This window comes from Myotis yumanensis, unplaced genomic scaffold (assembly GCF_028538775.1).
Source record: "Myotis yumanensis isolate MYYU_CA2020_CCGP unplaced genomic scaffold, mMyoYum1.0.hap1 SCAF_2, whole genome shotgun sequence".
NCBI lineage: Eukaryota > Metazoa > Chordata > Mammalia > Chiroptera > Vespertilionidae > Myotis > Myotis yumanensis.
The window spans coordinates 13,027,060-13,045,328 of record NW_027223753.1 but is presented as its reverse complement, the minus strand read 5'-3'; the positions used below and the strand labels follow the sequence as shown (position 1 = coordinate 13,045,328).

The window sequence follows — 18,269 nt, the reverse complement described above, 5'->3', positions numbered from 1 at the left end:
CTGCGGGGTTTCCGGACTGCCAGAGGGTGCAGGCTGGGTTGAGGGACAACCGCCCCCCCCCCCCCATGAATTTCGTGCACTGGGCCTCTAGTAAAATAATAAAAAATGAAAAAGATATTTCACTGTTCCTGAACCCACACTTGCTACCTTTAAGTGTCAATATGTATCTGTAATTCCTTACTAAATTAAGTCTCCAAGCTGCCCCCACATTTTTTACTTTTTAAAAAAACATTTTATCAAAAACATTAGGTGACATAAATCTAATATGTATATTGTAATTCATATCTGACCACTGGTGAGAAGAGTTCTAGGATGCTATGAGATAGTTTCAACAAGAAATAGTTTACTACTTTCTCTTTTGATAGTCTTTACCTTACCAAACAGGGTGATTCTTATCAGAGAAAACCAACATCTTACCCTTACTGGAAGGACTGTTTAACTTCCCTTTTAAGATTGATTGTACTGTTGATGAAATTTTTGATGTCGAAATTATGTAATAAACGCTGTCTCTTTACATAAAAAGGTTTTGGAGGCAGCTCATTACAGAAATAAACCATAAAACAAAACCTTGAAAAGAAATGATTGGGGAGGTTGGGAAGCCATATGGTAAATATGTGAGCTTTAAAGTGTACGATGCTCTGTCAGGACTGTGGCTTAAAATGGGCTTTTCCCTGGAAGAACGAAACTACTGACTACAGACTGTGTCACTGTTGAATTTGGCTGAACAAATGACCTTCGCTCTAACCCTGGCCGTGTGGCGCCGTTGGTTGAAGCGTGGTCCTGTACACTGAGGCCAGGGTTTGATTCCTGGTCGCAGCTTGGGGCAGACATTCAGGTTGCAGTTTCCATCCAAGGTCAGAGTGCATACAGGAGGCAACTGATCCATGTTTCTCTCTCTCCCCCTTGTTCTCTCTCTAAAATCAGTAAAAACATATCCTTGGGTGAGGATTAAAAAAAACCCAAATTACCATCTTTCTTAAGTTGAGTGTAAAATTTATCAGCAATAATGGTAATGTGATATGATACAATGGTAATAGAATCATACCGTTAATGCCAATACTTCTGTGGTTTATTGTCATCATTAATAATTTAGGAAATACTGCCTTAGCCGATCTGGCTCAGTAGATAGAGTGTTGGCCTGCAGACTGAAAGGTTCCAGTTTTGGTTCCGGTCTAGGGCACATACCTCGGTTGCAGGCTTGATACCCTTCTGAGTTGGAGCACGTGTAGGAGGCAACCAATCAACATGTCTCTCATGTCGATATTTCTCTCTCTGACTCTCCCTCTCCTTTCCATTCTCTCTAAAAAAACAAAACAAAAAGCAATGGAAAGATATCCTCGGGTGAGGATTAAAAAAAAATAGCAAATGCTGTGAAGAATTCCTGGTGTAAAAAAAAAACAAAAAACGCACAGAATTCCTGGTATAGATGAGTTAATGCATTTAAAAGTTATTTTAAACTTACATCTAAATGATGTTCAGTTAGGGCTGGTTAAGTGGGTTTTGTTCCAGCTATTTGCATTACTGTGTCTCCTACTGAGCTACAAGAATGCTGCAACTGTCGTCTGTATCCTCTGTGCCTAAACCGTGTCCATCATGTGTATTTGTTGAGTGAGTGATTGGTTATACCTTGTGACTCACTCCTTACAGCTTTAAGGAAATTATAAAGTAGTGGTGAAACATGCAAAGAGTTTTACTACAAAGGTAATAATTATTGTTTGTAATGTCACTAAAATGCTACCAGCTTAAATAGTCAACAATACTGTCCAGTATAGTGTGGTACTTGTACATAGTCATTATAAATAATTTTAGAAGAATATTTAATGATATGGAAAGATGATGATAATGTTTGTTAGAAAAACCTGCAGGTTTAAATATTAATAGTAATTACGTCTGTGGGATTGCTAATGAATTATTTTCTTCTTTTTTAATAAAATGTAGAAGTGATCTTTTCCAACACATATGTTCTCCGTGTCATTGGCTTAAGTTTAGAATCTTTAAAACATATATTTTTTCAAACTTTAAAGTACTTCGTTGTATCTTAATATTTATATTCATTTGCTGATACATTGCTATATGGATAAAGCGTTCTCACGAACCACTGGCACCACACAGGCTGGTGTGTAGGCTTTACTTATTTATTTTTAAAAATATATTTTAGTGATTTTTTTACAAAGAGGAAGGGATAGGGATAGAGAGTTAGAAACATTGATCAGCTGCCTCCTGCACACCCCCTACTGGGGATGTGCCCACAACCAAGGTACATGCCCTTGACGAGAATCAAACCTGGAACCCTTCAGTCCACAGGCTGATGCTCTATCCACTGAGCCAAACTGGTCAAGGCTAGGCTTTATTTTTTAAAATAATTATTATTTTTTTATTGATTTCAGAAAGGAAGGGAGAGATAGAGAGGGATAGAAATATCAGTGATGAGAGAATCATTGATTGGCTGTGTAGGCTTTGTTTATTTAAAGGAGAATAGGAACTTAATGGTTTTGAAGAAGTCTGAGTGTAGAATCAGTATAGATTTTCGATGTTTTCTCTCTTATTTCCAGTTGTCTTGCCTATAACTATTTTGAAAGGCAGGTTTTCTTAATGACTTACCTCCATTTTTTTAAAAAACATTTTTATTTTACATAAACAATAGATTTTACTTTTGCAGTCATCTTTCATTAGCTTGCGTAATTGGTTTTTGTAACAAGTTGGAGAATTTGAACAGAATTTTGGTAAGTATATGACTCAGGCAAATTATCCGGGAAAGGCAAAGTATAATACAGAGTAGCTTTGTAGCCCTGAGTGCCCAGGATGCCATAGCTTTTCCTCTGCCTTTGAATGGAGAATTAATATAGTGAGCTTATTTTAACATGTAAGTCTTAATTTTTTAAAAAATCTTAGGTGACATGTTTAGAATTCTATCAGATGCATAAAGAATTGTATTCATTATTTAGGCTTAGGATACAAGAAAAAATATTGTTACCCCAAATTTTTTTCACTTTCTCCTTTTCTAGGTGGGTCCTATGTGTATGAACTCAGTGCAGTTCTCATACACAGAGGCGTGAGTGCTTATTCTGGCCACTACATTGCCCACGTGAAAGATCCACAGTCTGGTGAATGGTATAAGTTCAATGATGAAGACATAGAAAAGATGGAGGGGAAGAAATTACAACTAGGGATTGAGGAAGATCTAGGTAAAACCTTTAAGTTGTGAGTGCCCTTTTAAAATATAAATATTTTTTTGCCGGAAATATTTGTGATAAATTATTATGGTTCAAGATTGTTAATGGACTGTCAGGGATATTTGTATTTCTTAAATACAATCTCTGAACATCTTTTATTAGCAATGCCTAAATTTTAAAAAGAAAAGATTTTGCTCCAGAGATGGTTTCTATAATGCCATGTTTGAAGGCAAATATTTCAATATTTTCAATTATCAGGTTAATTGGGAGAGAGGATGGTAAGTATTAAACTAAAAATGATGGCTAGTAGATTTAATATGTAGGATTTGTAGCCCTTTCCTCTGGGTCAGGAAATTTATTTTTGGCAGTAATTACAGCAAGGGAACTTGGCTCCAAGGATGGTACCTGCTCCTTGAGTATCTTATCCCACCCATGGAGTGGGAGCAGCACCTCTGGGGAGGAAGCTTTTTGCCATTTTGTAGTGATGAGGTCTGCCTTAAGAAGTACTTCTTAAAATAGTGTCTTAGTATGGAGCTCTTATCCACTTAGTTTTCTTAGGCCAAAATACCCATTATTCCCTGAAGGAGTGCATGGTTCTTCTGGTAGGAGCCATCTTGGCTGAGGTTTTCATGACTTTCTTACCATATTTGCCATTTAGGGGTGAGGTTTGACCTGGGATCTAAATAAGGGAAAAGGAACGGGAATAAGCATGTGTCTCCTTGCCACTGTCCTTTTGTAATGGATCAGAACCACTTTTCCAAGGAATCAGGGAGGGGCATGGCCGTTGGCTGGCTTTGCTGGCTTTCAAGGAATGTGGGCAATCTTTCTACAGATCTCCATGTGCTGACTATTCTTGTGATTTAAAAATAGCAAACACTCTATTACAAGAATAGTAGGTATTTATAGGTCAGGTAGAACATTTAGTGTTTCTACTGATTATTTTATTATTTTTGCTCATTTGAGTGTCTTGAGTGTGTGTGTGTGTGAATTTTATTTCTTTGGGATATTGAATTAAGTCTGGATTTATTTTTATAATTTAAGACCAATATTAAAATAAAACTCGAGTAGTAGTACTTTTATTGTTCTAGGTATGTTCTCATGAAAAACAGTACTTAACATTTTCTGAGAATGGAATATGGCAGGCAAGGCAGTAGGGGGAGGGGGAGGAGACTTTTTTAAAGATTCAAGCATCTATAGAGCCTGCTTAAATTTGTGTTGCATTTTAATGTTTTAGATCCATGTATAAGTTTCTTGATCATATATTGTAGGAATTATTTTTAAGTCCATCCCACCCCCATGAAAGAAAAAACAAACTAGGCATTCTAATTTAATCATCTTTTGATTTCCCTACCTCAGCAGAACCTTCTAAGTCCCAGACACGTAAACCGAAGTGTGGCAAAGGAACTCACTGCTCTCGAAATGCATACATGTTGGTTTATAGACTTCAAACTCAAGAAAAGCCCAATACATCTGTTCAGGTACCAGGTAAGCAACTTCCCAAGATTGTCTAAGGCAAATATTTTAGAATACCATGCTGAAAGGTCAATGACAAGAACAGATTGTTTTTGTTATTAATATAGGTTGATTGCATATTGTAAACATTCGTGAAAGTAGATATAATCATCACAAATTTGCTTTAAAGTAGTGAGTTTTTAAAATAAGGGAGCCTTTAACGGAACTATTCCATTGAACCTCCCTAACCCCCACAAAAAAAAAAAAAAGCAATTTCTAAAAATCCAATAAGTAATCCAGGAGTATTTAAGGAGCAGTTTGGGCCTGGCTGGCGTGGCTCAGTGGTTGAGCGTTGACCTATGAACCTGGAGGTAATGGTTTGATTCCCGGTCAGGGCACATGCCTGGGTTGCTGGCTTGATCCCCAGTGTGGGGCATGCAGGAAGCAGCAGATCAATGATTCTATCTCACCATTGATGTTTCTCTCTGTCCATCTCCCTTCCTCTCTGAAGCCAATAAAAACACATTTTATAAAGAGCAATTGGTTTTATTTTTAAGTATTTTCTAGATTTCAAAAAAGAAGTTGCTACTGGCCTGTTGCGTTCTTTCGTTGCCATTTTATCTAATACTGTTCTGTGCTCTGCAGCACCATGTATGTGTGTGTGTGTGTGTGTGTGTGTGTTTTTTAATTTTTAGAAAATATGTTTTTGTTGTTTTTAGAGAGAGAGGAACGGGGAGAGAGAGAAGCATTGATATCAGAGAATAACATCGCTTTCTCCCAGATGAACCCGACTGGGGATTGAACCAAAAACCTGGGTATGTGCCCTGACTGGAATTCGAACTGGCAACCTTTCGGTGCACAGGACGACACCCAACTGAGCCACACTGGCCAGGGCAGTAGCATGTATCTTGAAGTGGTGTTTCTGAGCCATTTGATGGTTCTGGTTGGCTGTAATGTCATGGATAGGCAGGTGGAGACTCGCACTCTAGTGTCTGTCTTTGGTTTCACTTTTGCTTTCAGTTTAGGGGTCTCTATCCGAAAAGGAGACCATAGTAGGAAGCTGCCACCAAAATATGAGCCAGCATGACATATTTGATATGATTTAGAGACCAGCATGGTTCAGTGTCTGAAAATAGGATAAAGTGGTTTTGTTTTTTCTTTCTGTTTTGAATAGCCTTTCTTCAAGAGCTGGTAGATCGGGATAATTCCAAGTTTGAAGAGTGGTGTATTGAGATGGCCGAGATGCGTAAGCAAAGTGTGGACAAAGGCAAAGCAAAGCACGAAGAGGTTAAGGAGCTGTACCAAAGGTTACCTGCTGGAGCTGGTCTGTAAGACATTCTGGGACAGCACTGTTGCCATTGAGTGCCTTGTTTTATGTTCACAAATGTGTATGAACTAACTTTTCCCTTCCCTGTCTTAGAATTCACTAATGCCAGCCTTATATATTCTAAAATTGCCATGCAAACCAGCAATAACTTGATGTGTAGCATTTCATATAATTTTCATTATCATGTACTTTTAAAAATGGGAAGCTCTTAATTCTAATGTTTAGGTCTGCACTCTTCATATAAGACAAAATATTCCTATTTTGTGAGATATTAACTTGTCCTTAAGGAAAAATTGGATTGGGTTACAATGGAGGCAGCTCAGCTATTTGGTTTCCTTGTATATTTTGTACCCTCGCAGTATTTAACAGGCATTCTTTTATATGAGTACTATTTCTTAGGATTAATTTGAAATTTAATATCAAATATTATGTTAAGAATAGGAAAGCATTCTGCTGACCTTTAATTTCTTAAGAATTGTCGTACATAATCCAGCTCATCCCTCTACTGTAAGTTTACCTAATGCCTCAAAAAGGAAACCTCAACTTTTTAAAGCTGGTATGCCATTTGTAATAATATGTTGTCTTAGTCCTTTCATAGACATGAATTCCTCTAAACCCAATTTCTACTTAAAGAAGAGGCAATTTAATCCTAATTTTAGAGCATAAATACTCAAGCATAATTGTACTTATGGGTTTTGTCTTTTTTATAATCTTAATTTTCCATTACTGTTACAACTTTAAACAAAAGATGAATATAAATGGCTAAATCTGGAGAAATACCTCTTAAAAGTTCTTTATTTTTAAATCCTGATCAGAGGATATGTTCATTGATTTTAGAGAGAGGAGAAAGAAGAGAGAGAGAAAAACATGGATTGGTTGCCTCGCCTATAGGTCCTGACTGATGATCAAACCTGCAACATAGGTATGTGCCCTGATCGGGAATTGAACCCGAAATCTTCAGTGTACTGGACGACGCTCCAACCAACTGAGCCACACCGGCCAGGGCTTAAAAGTTCTTTCTAAATGATTTGATTCTGAGCTTTCTTTGTAACCTATTACTGTCATTCTGTTCCAAGGGTTGGGATTGTCCTAAAGAATTAAACTGACCTTAATTTTCTTGGAAATGATTTGGAAATGAACATATGATTCAAAGTTGTCAGTTCAGTCATAGGAGTTCGGAACTGGGAATCAATTTTTTGAACTTTATTCCGTTTTCATCATTCATTGGACAAGAGAAAGGGATTTACGGAGTCTGAAGGAAAATGCTCTTTGGAACCACTCTTTAAATCTGCATGGTCCAAAGATGTTATGTGTCTAGTCAGCACATGCTTGTGCTTCTCCTGGCCATTTTCATTCCGTCTTTAAGGACTGTGCTGTAATCATCTTAAATTATCTGTAGACAAAGTTTTAAAAATATTTTTGATGACTCAATCTTTCTAGACTTCATAATGTTCCAAAAGAAAATACTTTGTTCAAAATCCAGGCATTAAAATATTATAACTTTGAACCCAAATGTGCATTTCCCTTTGTTAAATGTTTTAACATAGCTTTGCTGGGTTGTCACATGCTGAGATTTTATAGTGTATTATCTCCAGATTGATCATTAAAGAAAGTTGCCATTTGGCGAGTTGGCTTACCCATGCCTCTGGAAGGCAACGCTTAGGTAGTTTACGAATCACAGAAGTAGAGAACATCTTTGAGAACCTGCCAGGAGCCTTTCGGGCAGAAACATTTGTGGTGTAAAAAGCGGTCCCCACGCGGACTCTAACCTAACCATGAAGACGTATGCTAGACCTTGACTGTCGGGGAACCTCTGGGCAGAGATTGATCCAACTCTAATGTGATGGGATGGAAAATGGAAAGAAAAGGCTCTGTGACCACAGTCACAGCCTCCCATGGGTTTCCCAGCACACTGAAACTGGCGCCCAAAATCTGCACACCCAGGGACTATGGAATTACACCAGAATTACAGGCCCAGTCTCCACTCTGTTCCTTACTATAAACCACACGTGATTTTTCTAATCTTCATGTAGTGCATTGAACCCAAACAGGAAGAAGCTTCACTGGGAAGTTCACTCTGGTAGGGAATTGGAAAATGTTGTCTTGAACTAACTGCCCTTGAGTCCATTGCTATTGTATGGGCCAGGGTAGAGTCACTCTGGGCCTTGGATCCAGCAGACACCCCCTGGCAAGGAATGCTTTTTGCTCTTTTAGTTTCCCTAGATTTCTTATAAAGGTCAAGATCCTTATTTTTTTTCGCTTGGAAACAGCAGGTATTGTCCTGCACTTACCCTTCCCCAGCTGTGGGGCAAACAGGAACACCTGGTGAATCCTTCTTGAATGTTGCTCTGTGTCGCAATCCTGTTTTCCCTCCTTTGATAGCCTTAAGATTACTAAATTTTAATTGATGTGACTATATTTGGGAAAAGGTCAGACCTGCTAAGACTTTGATTTTCCTTTCTTAGAAAGGGATTTTGCTTTCTTAACTCTATCCCTGCCAAGTTAAACTTGATAAGTGGCAAATAACAATGAGAGGTATTTTAAATTTCATTAACCATATCATTATATGTTGTGAAATGCCATGGCCATGTTACCTCTACTAAATCTTAAGGTCTCCTCTTTAATATATTGTGTGAATGTATAATTAACTTTTCTGTATCTCTTTTCTTCCAAAAAGCTCAAAATGCTTCACATATCTTATCTTTTATATTCAACAACATCCCTGTGAGGTAGGTAGAAGGCAGGTATTATTACCTTCATTTTACAAATAAAAGACTTGAAGCATAGAGTTTAAGTGACTTGCTCAAGTTCAGTTTCTTGGCAGAACTTGGATTAGACCTTGGTCTCAGCTTGTAGTCACCTGCTCTTCCTCTGCAGCTGCGTCTGAGCTGATCAGTACAGTTTTAGCACAAACAAGACATTCAAAAATTCTGAATTTTGTTTTTGTAAACCTTGAAATGTTTTATACTAAACCTAAGATGGGAGTTAGTTTTCTAGATTTGTAACTCAAGAGAAGTATACAGTTGCTCAAAATGGGCTTTGAGGTGAACTGTCCATCCCTCAGATCTCATCAGAAGTAGTACATAATACAAATATATAAATTCAACCTCTGTATGTTTTCTTCTATGTTTTATGCTTGGACTCACTGGAGATCTTTGTAAGTAATCAAAGCTGGCCCTTTACCTTTAATTTTGGCTTATAGGGAACTCAGGCACTCTTATTTTCCCAAATTAAAACTCATGTTGAGGTGTTTGGTTTTGTCTTAATTTTTACTACTTCAAATTGAAATTCAATTCTAGTCTATCTCATCCTGGAATTTGTTTAAAATCGCTTATTTTCTTGAAACAAATGTAATGAATAGGTCATGCTATGGGTTGGGTGGGGAAATCAGTTGCCTTTTCATCCATATACCCATATTATCTTGGATGAAGAAAAGCTCAGTGGTTGAAACAGGCTCTTAAAGTGCAGTTATAACTGATGGGGTTAATCTCTGACTTAGAACTCAGTCGTGCTTTTTCAGATGTATATTCTGTATTGATGAAAAGGATTGGTGAAAAGGGTTTTATGGAATGAACAGTAGGGGATAAGGTTATGTGATTTGCGAGCCAGCGTGGAGCGGCTTGTCAACAATCACGGTGTCCTGATCAAAGCTCTGCTGTGCTATCAAGCAAGACACTTCTCTCTGCGGATGCCTCCTTTGTAGAATGTGGTTAATAATACCAGCCGATCTCCTAGGCACTGAGCAGACTCGCCCCTGTCACGCGCGGCCTCTCACACAGCTCCTTGAAACCAAGGGAAGGGTAGGGAAGGATAGGGTAGTTAAATGGAGCTCTGTGTCATAGTTACCAAACATTTCCCCCTCAACAATGATTCTTCTGATTCTAATTTTGGACAGAGTTTGCATTGTCATTTGAGAAAAATGAATGTATCACTTAGTTTAAAAGCTGTAAAAATACATAGGCTCTTTCCCTTGCTCTCTTCCTCAGAGCCCTATGAGTTCGTCTCTCTCGAGTGGTTGCAGAAGTGGTTGGATGAGTCGACACCTACCAAGCCGATCGATAACCACGCCTGCCTTTGTTCCCATGACAAGCTGCATCCTGATAAAATATCGATCATGAAGAGAATATCTGAATATGCAGCTGACGTTTTCTACAGTAGATACGGAGGAGGACCGAGGCTAACTGGTAATTTCCGATGTCTTCTCTACTTCAAAAAGATGGATGCTGTAGGTCCTCATCATGTGATCTTTATGATCATTGGACCCAAACTAAGCCAGACCAAATGTTCCTTACACCGCAAGAAGGATTTGCTAAATAAAGTAGAAGTAGCGTTATACATGGTATATTTACAATGTTAGGAAACTGGTACTGCTCATTGCGTTTTTTTTTCTTTTTTCAAAGCAGACAGAATAGGATACTTTTGAGAAAATCAATCTGGTAGTATTTTGTTGCTTTATACATTACTCTTCAAAGTACTTGAGCCCTGGCTGAGTAGGTCATTTGGAGCATCACCTGATGCACCTAGGGCAGTGGTCAGCAAACTGTGGCTCGGCAAACCATGGCTCGTGAGCCACATGCGAGTCTTTGGCCCCTTGAGTGTGGCTCTTCCACAAAATACTGACTTCTGCACATGGGCCACGAAGTTTCAGTTGCACTGTACGTGCATGTCCGCATTTGGTATTTTGTGGAAGAGCCACACTCAAGGGGCCAAAGAGCCGCATGTGGCTCGCGAGCCGCGGTTTGCCGACCACAGATCCTAGGGTATGGGTTTGATCCCTGGTCAGGGTACATTCAAGAATCAACCAATGAATGCATATAATAAATGGAATAAGTAATTGATGTTTCTGACGGCCCCTGTGAGGTCGGGACAGATAATGGGGACCAGTATAGACTGATGAACAGGGGTAGATGCAGAGGCAGAGCAACATTGAACAGACTGTCAAACTACAGTGGGAAGCCTGAGGAGGGTTTGGGGGCGGATTAAGAGATCAACCAAAGGACTTAAATGCATGCATATAAGAATAACCAATGGACACAAGACACTGGGGGGTAGGGGCCGGGGGAATGTCAAGGGGGGGGAAAAAAGGAGACATATGTAATACTCTTTGTAATACTTCAAGCAATAAAAATTATATATAAAAAAAGAAATTGATGTTTCTGTCTCTAAAAAAATAGTAAATATATATATTTTTAAATCAAAGTACTTGAAGCCTGGTCTAGTTGATTATAGATCTTATGCCTCCCTGCTACAGTGACTTTTAACAGTATGAGATCTGCAGATTGTTACTTAGCTTATGAATGGAATCTGTGTGATTCTACCCTGAATATAGAGCTGTATAAGAAACCACATAGTACCCATAATCTATTTGGTTCTGGTTACCTCTCCTCATAACATTTCTTTTTAACTGGCAACAGTCCCCAACCCCCTACCCAAGCTATTGATGAGTCCAATAAACGAAACCATCATCCTCTTTTTCCCTAAAATAAGTGCTATTTTCTGATCATGTACCACTTACTGCATAAAAACTGGCACTTAAGTATATGATCCAGGTCTTGTACACATCTGGAGTTTTCTAAATTTATGTTTTTGATTCACAATCAATAAACAGCAATGGGATGATCTTCCAAAGAATCAAATTTCATATGATTCCTGGCACTGTGCTTTAAAGCAGGCCTTGCTTTTTGTTTTCCTTTTCGTGTTCTGTGCTTTGAAGTGTTCACATGAAGCTCTTAAACGATTAACATTACATTTATGGTTGTCAGATGCATTGACTCCCCATCCCACCATTATTTGATTAGGGTCTTGTGAAATTTGCATCTAAACCCTGTAATCTTTGCATTTCATGGTACAGATACTTTTGACATATAGCATTTTATCTCTTTGAACAGTGTTACTATCTTGATATTAACATTACAAAATAATTTAGGATATATATCAATTTTTTAAAAAATATATTTTTATTGATTTCAGAGAAGGGAGAGGGAGAGAGATAGAAAAAAGATGGTAGAATATTTCACTACCATTAAAAATACTGATGTCATAAAGAAATGTAAACATTTTGGATAGAGTGGGTTAAATTCAGTATTTTAAAAATTGAAATCATCTATCTTCTAAACCTGCATCTTCTGCTGTAGTTGTTTTTTTTTTTTTAATGTTTGGAAACCACTGCCTTTTAAATAAAATATTTTTATTGATTTCAGAGAAGAAGGGAGAGGGAGAGAGAGAAACATCAGTGATGAGAGAGAATCATTGGCTGCCTCCTGCAAGCCCCCCCACTGGGGATTGAATCTGGGATCCTTGAGTCCACAGGCTGACGTGTTCTATCCACTGAGCCAAACCAGCTAGGGTGATACATATCAATTTGCTATGTTGTCAAAATTTGTGACTTCGGTTTAGAATTTTGTGTTTTGTGAAATGGTGAAAGCATTTTCCTAACAGGAAATCTGTATGTGAATAAACTATTTTCTTTCATTCTCTCTGGCCCTAGTGAAAGCCCTGTGTAAGGAGTGTGTAGTAGAACGCTGTCGTATGTTGCGTCTGAAGAACCAACTAAATGAAGATTATAAAACTGTTACTAATCTGCTAAAAACAACAATAAAGGGGTATGTTCCAACGTATATTGTTTATAATAAACTAAGAAAAAATAATTAAGAAGTACTAACTAGGTAGCTGATTATTTTTAGATAAGAGGGAATTGGATTTTTTTGAAGAAAGAAGTGTGATGATGTGCATGGCAGAGCCAGATTAAATTTTGCAGTGATTGCCAGTGTGGTAAAGATATAGATAGCTGAGTCACACAGGCTTTGCGACAGTATTCCATCCTTAGAAAGATAGAGGCAGAGATGTGGACCTGGGGCTTGGTCAGACCAAGGCAGGGGTGTAAGCCTGTGTTCTGGCCTGGAATTACAGAAAGCCATGGTAGAACATCCTGTCTGGTCTGGTGGTGTTTGCCTTAGATCTAGAGAATGAAATATGTGTGTTAACACATGGTACCTTAGCAGAGCATCCTCGTCAGAAACATTTAGCCCAATAAATTCAATTGAGAAAGAAAGAAAAGAACATCCAGGGTTCTTTGAGCCCCATTCCCTATAGTACCTGTGGATTCAGATACAATAGAGGCAGATGGCATTTATTATGTCTGGATTTGATTTAAGTTGTGTATTGCCCAAACAAAGATTAATCTAGTTCACCATTTTTAGTCATTCCACAAACAGCTTAAATGTGTGTTTATGTGTAGACGTGGATATATATATGTGAGTGCGTCTGTGTATACTTAGAGGCACAGCTGTATGTAATTGTGAATAGTAATCAAGTGAAAGGAAGCAGCCAGTTGATTGATGTGATCGGCATGAATGTAAATGAGGGTTAGGAGAAGCAGGGTAAGATTTAGGATAGGAACAGTACCTGCAGTTCAGTAGTAAGGAGTAAAAATGGCCTAAATGAAGAAGTGGGTTAGAGAAATTGTACATAACAGCAGACTTTGAATATTTGAGATTCATTTTAGTTGTGGCCTTTACAAGGAAAAAAAGGGAGGCAAGGATGTGAGGAAACGTGACATGCATGATTTCACCCTCTCTCTGCTCCTCAGCAGTGATGGCTTTTGGGTGGGAAAATCATCCTTGCGCAGCTGGCGCCAGCTGGCTCTTGAACAGCTAGATGAGCAAGATGGTGACGCAGACCAAAGCAATGGAAAAATGAATGGCAACACCTTGAATAAAGGTACCTTCTAAAACTTGTGTCTATGGTTGGGAATTCTACCACCAAATTGTAAACATTTGTTTTTAGTAAAATTGGTTTTATCCCCATCCATGTAATTTTAAAGAAAATTTTTATTAACCTAAACCTCTAAAAAAAATGCCTCATAACAAATGAAAAATGTTTCAGCTAATGAAATTGAGCAAGGGTCACAGGTTCAGCAGCTCAGAAAGGGAGGCTGCTGCAAGTTGCAGAGTGTGCTGTGAGCTCGGCGTTTTGGTGGTGGGTTATCGGCCACACGTACAGGCTGCCTTCTTCAAGAAGAAGAGCTTGTGCTTTGGGTGAGAAGGCAGCTTTTGGACAGCTTTTTGCTTATAACGTTTTCTGAGCTTTTTTTTTTTTTTTTTTGAAGCTATGCTTTCAAATAGGAAATTATGTTAGTCTAAGTCAGTGGTCGGCAAACTCATTAGTCAACAGAGCCAAATATCAGCAGTACAGCGATTGAAATTTCTTTTGAGAGCCAAATTTTTTAAACTTAAACTATATAGGTAGGTACATTGTTATTAACTTAAATAGGGTATTCCTAAGCTGGCCTTTGCTAAAAACGTCTTCAATCTGATTGAGGTACGATCGCTGAGGTCGACCCCTTCCAACTCTCCCATCCACACTCGTCTTGTATACTTGTTTCGTCTATCTCTTTTCGTTCATCCTCTCTATATGTCCAAACCATCTCAACATACCTTTCTCAATCCTCGACACTACATCTTCTTTCACTCCACAACGTTCCCTAAAATTAACTTAATAAACTTTACTTAAAGTTTTTTTTTAAAAAATATATTTTTATTGATTTCAGAGAGGAAGGGAGAGGGAGAGAGAGATAGAAACATCAGTGATGAGAGAGAATCATTGATTGGCTGCCTCCTGCACGCCCCCCACTGGGGATCAAGCCCGCAACCTGGGCATATGCCCTGACCGGGAATCGAACTGGTGACCTCTTGGTTCCTAGGTCGACGCTCTACCACTGAGCCACACCCGGCTGGGCTTTACTTAAAGTTTTAAGTCAACTTCGCACTGTACGTGCGCGTCTGCATGTGGTATTTTGTGGAAGAGCCACACTCAAGGGGCCAAAGGGCCGCATGTGGCTCGAGAGCCGTGGTTTGCTGACCACTGGTCTAAGTAAACCACTAAACTTAATGTTATAGCCAATATTTTATAAGATATCAAGGGAAATTAAGGCATAGGAACTATTTTTAGATTTAAAATGGAAACTAGAGGTTTGATCAGTTTACTAATTGAGAGGTAAATTAGTGATCCATAAGCAATTATTTCATTTAATCTTCTCATCAAATATTATTTACATACATGTATTTTTATCATTTAAATATTCTTAACCATTTCACTGGAATACCGTGCATTTTCTGCATTCAACCATATTGTATCATTCAATTTTGCTTGGTGTGGATCTCTCCTGTCACTACCCTTTTGAGAAAATAAAAACACCAAAGCCATTATTAGTTTGAAACTATGATTTTTAACACTTAAATTTGAAGTTCAAATGAATTTGTAGAAATTTCTGGACCAGCGAATTATCTTCCATATATAATTGCTATAAACTGACACACAGTGGTAAATTTCCTCTAGAAATTATTTCCTCATGCCTTCATCAATATAAAGAGTACATCAGTCACATCCATTTTTTCCAGACATATATATATGAAAAATGACTAGCAGTGTCAAAGCTTATATCTTTCAAAACCATCACTGAGATCGACCCTCGTCATATATTTGAGGTGTTATTTGTGTGTATGACAGATGCCAGAGTTACCTGATCATGTCCTTCCTTTGCTCGTTTCTCTACTTGAACTTTTCAATGTTTAGCAAAATATTCTTTTTCTTTATGTATTAATTATATTAAAAATGTATTGTGTTCTTAACTTGGAAAACCCATGCATATGATAGCCATTCTGATCTGATACTCAAGACTTCTCTTATTTGATCATGTTCCTGGTATACACAACTAAAAGTTGATGATACAGCGTGGGCAAGTAAGAAAAGTAGATACTGGGAGAGAAATGTTAACAGGAAAAGCAAAGTTCTTATTATATGTGTTTGACGTTAAAGGTTAGGTTTTTATTTCATTGGCCTCTAAAGTTTTCTGTTCAACCTTTAAAATAAGAGAATGACATGACATGTAGATTATTAACTTGGTTTATGACACAGTTCTGAACACCTTGACTAGAATTAATGGAAGGATATGTAAATTATTTTTCAATTTGAAAAAAAAAGAAGCACACTTTCTTACATAATCTAATTCTTTAAAAAGTAAAACTGCTATTCAGATATTCTTTCCTTTTAAAGAAAGAAATATAACACTTCTTAGCAGAACTGTGTAGGAATTACTTGGGTCAAATTTTTAGAACGTCTAAAAGTTTTCTTTGTTCAAAATTGTGCAGAGTATTATCTCTGCTACTTTGACCTTTAAATACAACAGCCAGAGCAGGTTACTCTCTGTGTTTCTTTTGATTAGACGAATCAAAGGAAGAAAGAAAAGAAGAAGAGGAGGAATTAAATTTTAATGAAGACATTCTGTGTCCACATGGTAAGCTAGAAGCATAAATCTTCTGTTGTCAGACTTGAGCATATTGTAAATACTTTGTTAACGGTTTTGTACTTTCTCTTAGGAATTAGGCCCTAATACGGCAGCCATGGTTTTTCTAAACTACTTGATTCTGATGTTTCTATTCTCACACCCTTCTTAACTGTTAGATTCTATGACCCGGTTTCAGGCCAATGCCTTGCACACCTTTTCTTATCCTTGCAAAAAAAAAAAAAATAGGATTTTTCCTATATTTAGTGGAGAAGAAACTTTTTGTCACTTGTCTCCTTGAAGGGCTATCTGAGTGGAAGGAAAGACTTCCAGTTATTTCCCATGACTGTCTTTGTCCAGTTTGAACACTTTGAGAACAGCTTTCATATATTTCTTACTAGAGGCCTGGTACACGAAATTGGTGCACTGGGAGGGGGAGGGGGCTCTCAGCCCCGCATGCGCCCTCTCACAGCCCGGACCTCTGGCTACTTACCACCTGCCTGTTCGCAGATCCTTACTGCTCAGCTTGCTGTTCTTTAGCGCTGCTGTGGAGGCAGAAGAGGCTCCCGCCGCCACCGCCACTGTGCCCAGCTTCTGGCTGAGCGGCGCTCTCCCTGTGGGAGCGCACTGACTACCTGGGGGCAGCTCCTGTGTTGAGTGTCTGCACCCTAGTGGTCAGTGTGCATCAAAGCAACCAGTCGTTCCACTGTTCGATCAATTTGCATATTAGGGTTTTAATATATAGGATTATTATTATTAGGGGTATTTTGGTTTAGTTTCTTAGACACTTACTCCTGTTTATTTGTTTATATATTTCTTGTTTGGTCCTAGTTAGTGCTCACTATTAATAAGTAATTTTCTGCAAGGGATTCTTTATATATGAGACATGATTATCCATTCTGTTAGCACTGTGGAAGTCAAGTGGGTCTCTGCTTCTCAAAGCCTTCTACTCTGTAAGGACCCCTCACCCCTTTTTAAAAACTTGGTTTATTCTACTAATCCACATCTGCGCATTTCTTTCTTTCTCTTTTGGAGAGGGAGAGAGAAATATCCATGTAAGAGCACAACATTGAATAGCTGCCTCCTGCCTGTCCCCTACTGAGTGTCAACCTTTTGGTACACCGGTCAACGCCCAACCAACTGAGCCACATCGGCCAAGGCATGTGTATTTCTTGTTGTGTGCTAATGTATTGCCCAATCTCAGAATGCTTGTTGGTCCTAATAAATTCCTGATTTTAGTTCTTACTTCATTGGTTCATTATGAACCAATACGTAATGTCTCACACCGTCGTGCACTCCAGCCCTTTTATATCGAGGGTCCTTGATGACAGTGGCAATAATTCTCCCCTGAATGGTCCTTGCATGCTGGTCTGGATATTGTCTCACTGCGCTTTAGCTTGCTAGCTAAGTGGCATTCTCATTTACTAACCACACTACTAGGTGATGAGGGGGGTCATCCTGGGACTTGGATTCAGGTCTCTGCATCCCAAGCCCATCTCTCCTCATCCCATCGCCTGCTGCCCAGCTTGTCCTCCTTATTACGCTTGGAGTCACAGCAGGAGCACAAATGTGAGAGATGTGGCCTCCTGGGTGGTAGACAGATTGAATAAATAAATAGGAGGCGGAGTAAATGGCCAAAAGTAGATGAGTTTTTATGGAAACACTTTCTGTCATCTCTTATTTTACCTTCACAGCATAGATGTGGACCCAGGATGAGTGCCTTCCTTTTGAGAGTTGAGGAATGCTTGATCTGTGATCTGTCCCACGGTTGAAACAGTGCCAGAACTCAGATTGTCATCTCATTCCTTCGCCCACTGACTTTTGCTTGGTCTTCCCACCTCCTGTCTCATCTTGTCATTTCTTATTACAGTTTTGATTAGAAAGCCTGGCAGAGCTGAGTGTGATTTCAGGACGTGTGCTGCACTCCTCAGCAGAAATCGTGCTCGAGCTGTTTTTTAGTTCTTTAGCTTGATCTGGGACTTGTTGGCCTTTTCTTGATGTACTTTTTAAAGATTAGTTCTCAACTACTGTTTTT

At 38.6% G+C, this 18,269-nt stretch overlaps 1 protein-coding gene across 5 annotated transcripts in view; it reads left to right on the top strand.

The window, feature by feature from the left end:
- USP48 (ubiquitin specific peptidase 48) overlaps window positions 1-18,269 on the top strand; it is a 65,718-nt gene that overhangs the window by 20,982 nt on the left and 26,467 nt on the right. Inside the window, exons 9-15 of one of the 5 annotated variants that reach the window (XM_070404296.1) lie at window positions 3,006-3,185; window positions 4,533-4,658; window positions 5,800-5,949; window positions 9,939-10,136; window positions 12,440-12,554; window positions 13,541-13,671; window positions 16,175-16,246. In XM_070404296.1, coding sequence (XP_070260397.1) covers window positions 3,006-3,185; window positions 4,533-4,658; window positions 5,800-5,949; window positions 9,939-10,136; window positions 12,440-12,554; window positions 13,541-13,671; window positions 16,175-16,246 — 972 coding nt within the window. Of the gene's footprint in view, window positions 1-3,005; window positions 3,186-4,529; window positions 4,659-5,799; window positions 5,950-9,938; window positions 10,137-12,439; window positions 12,555-13,540; window positions 13,672-16,174; window positions 16,247-18,269 lie in introns of all 5 variants that reach the window. The other 4 variants (XM_070404297.1, XM_070404295.1, XM_070404293.1 and 1 more) reach the window with 4 other exon arrangements.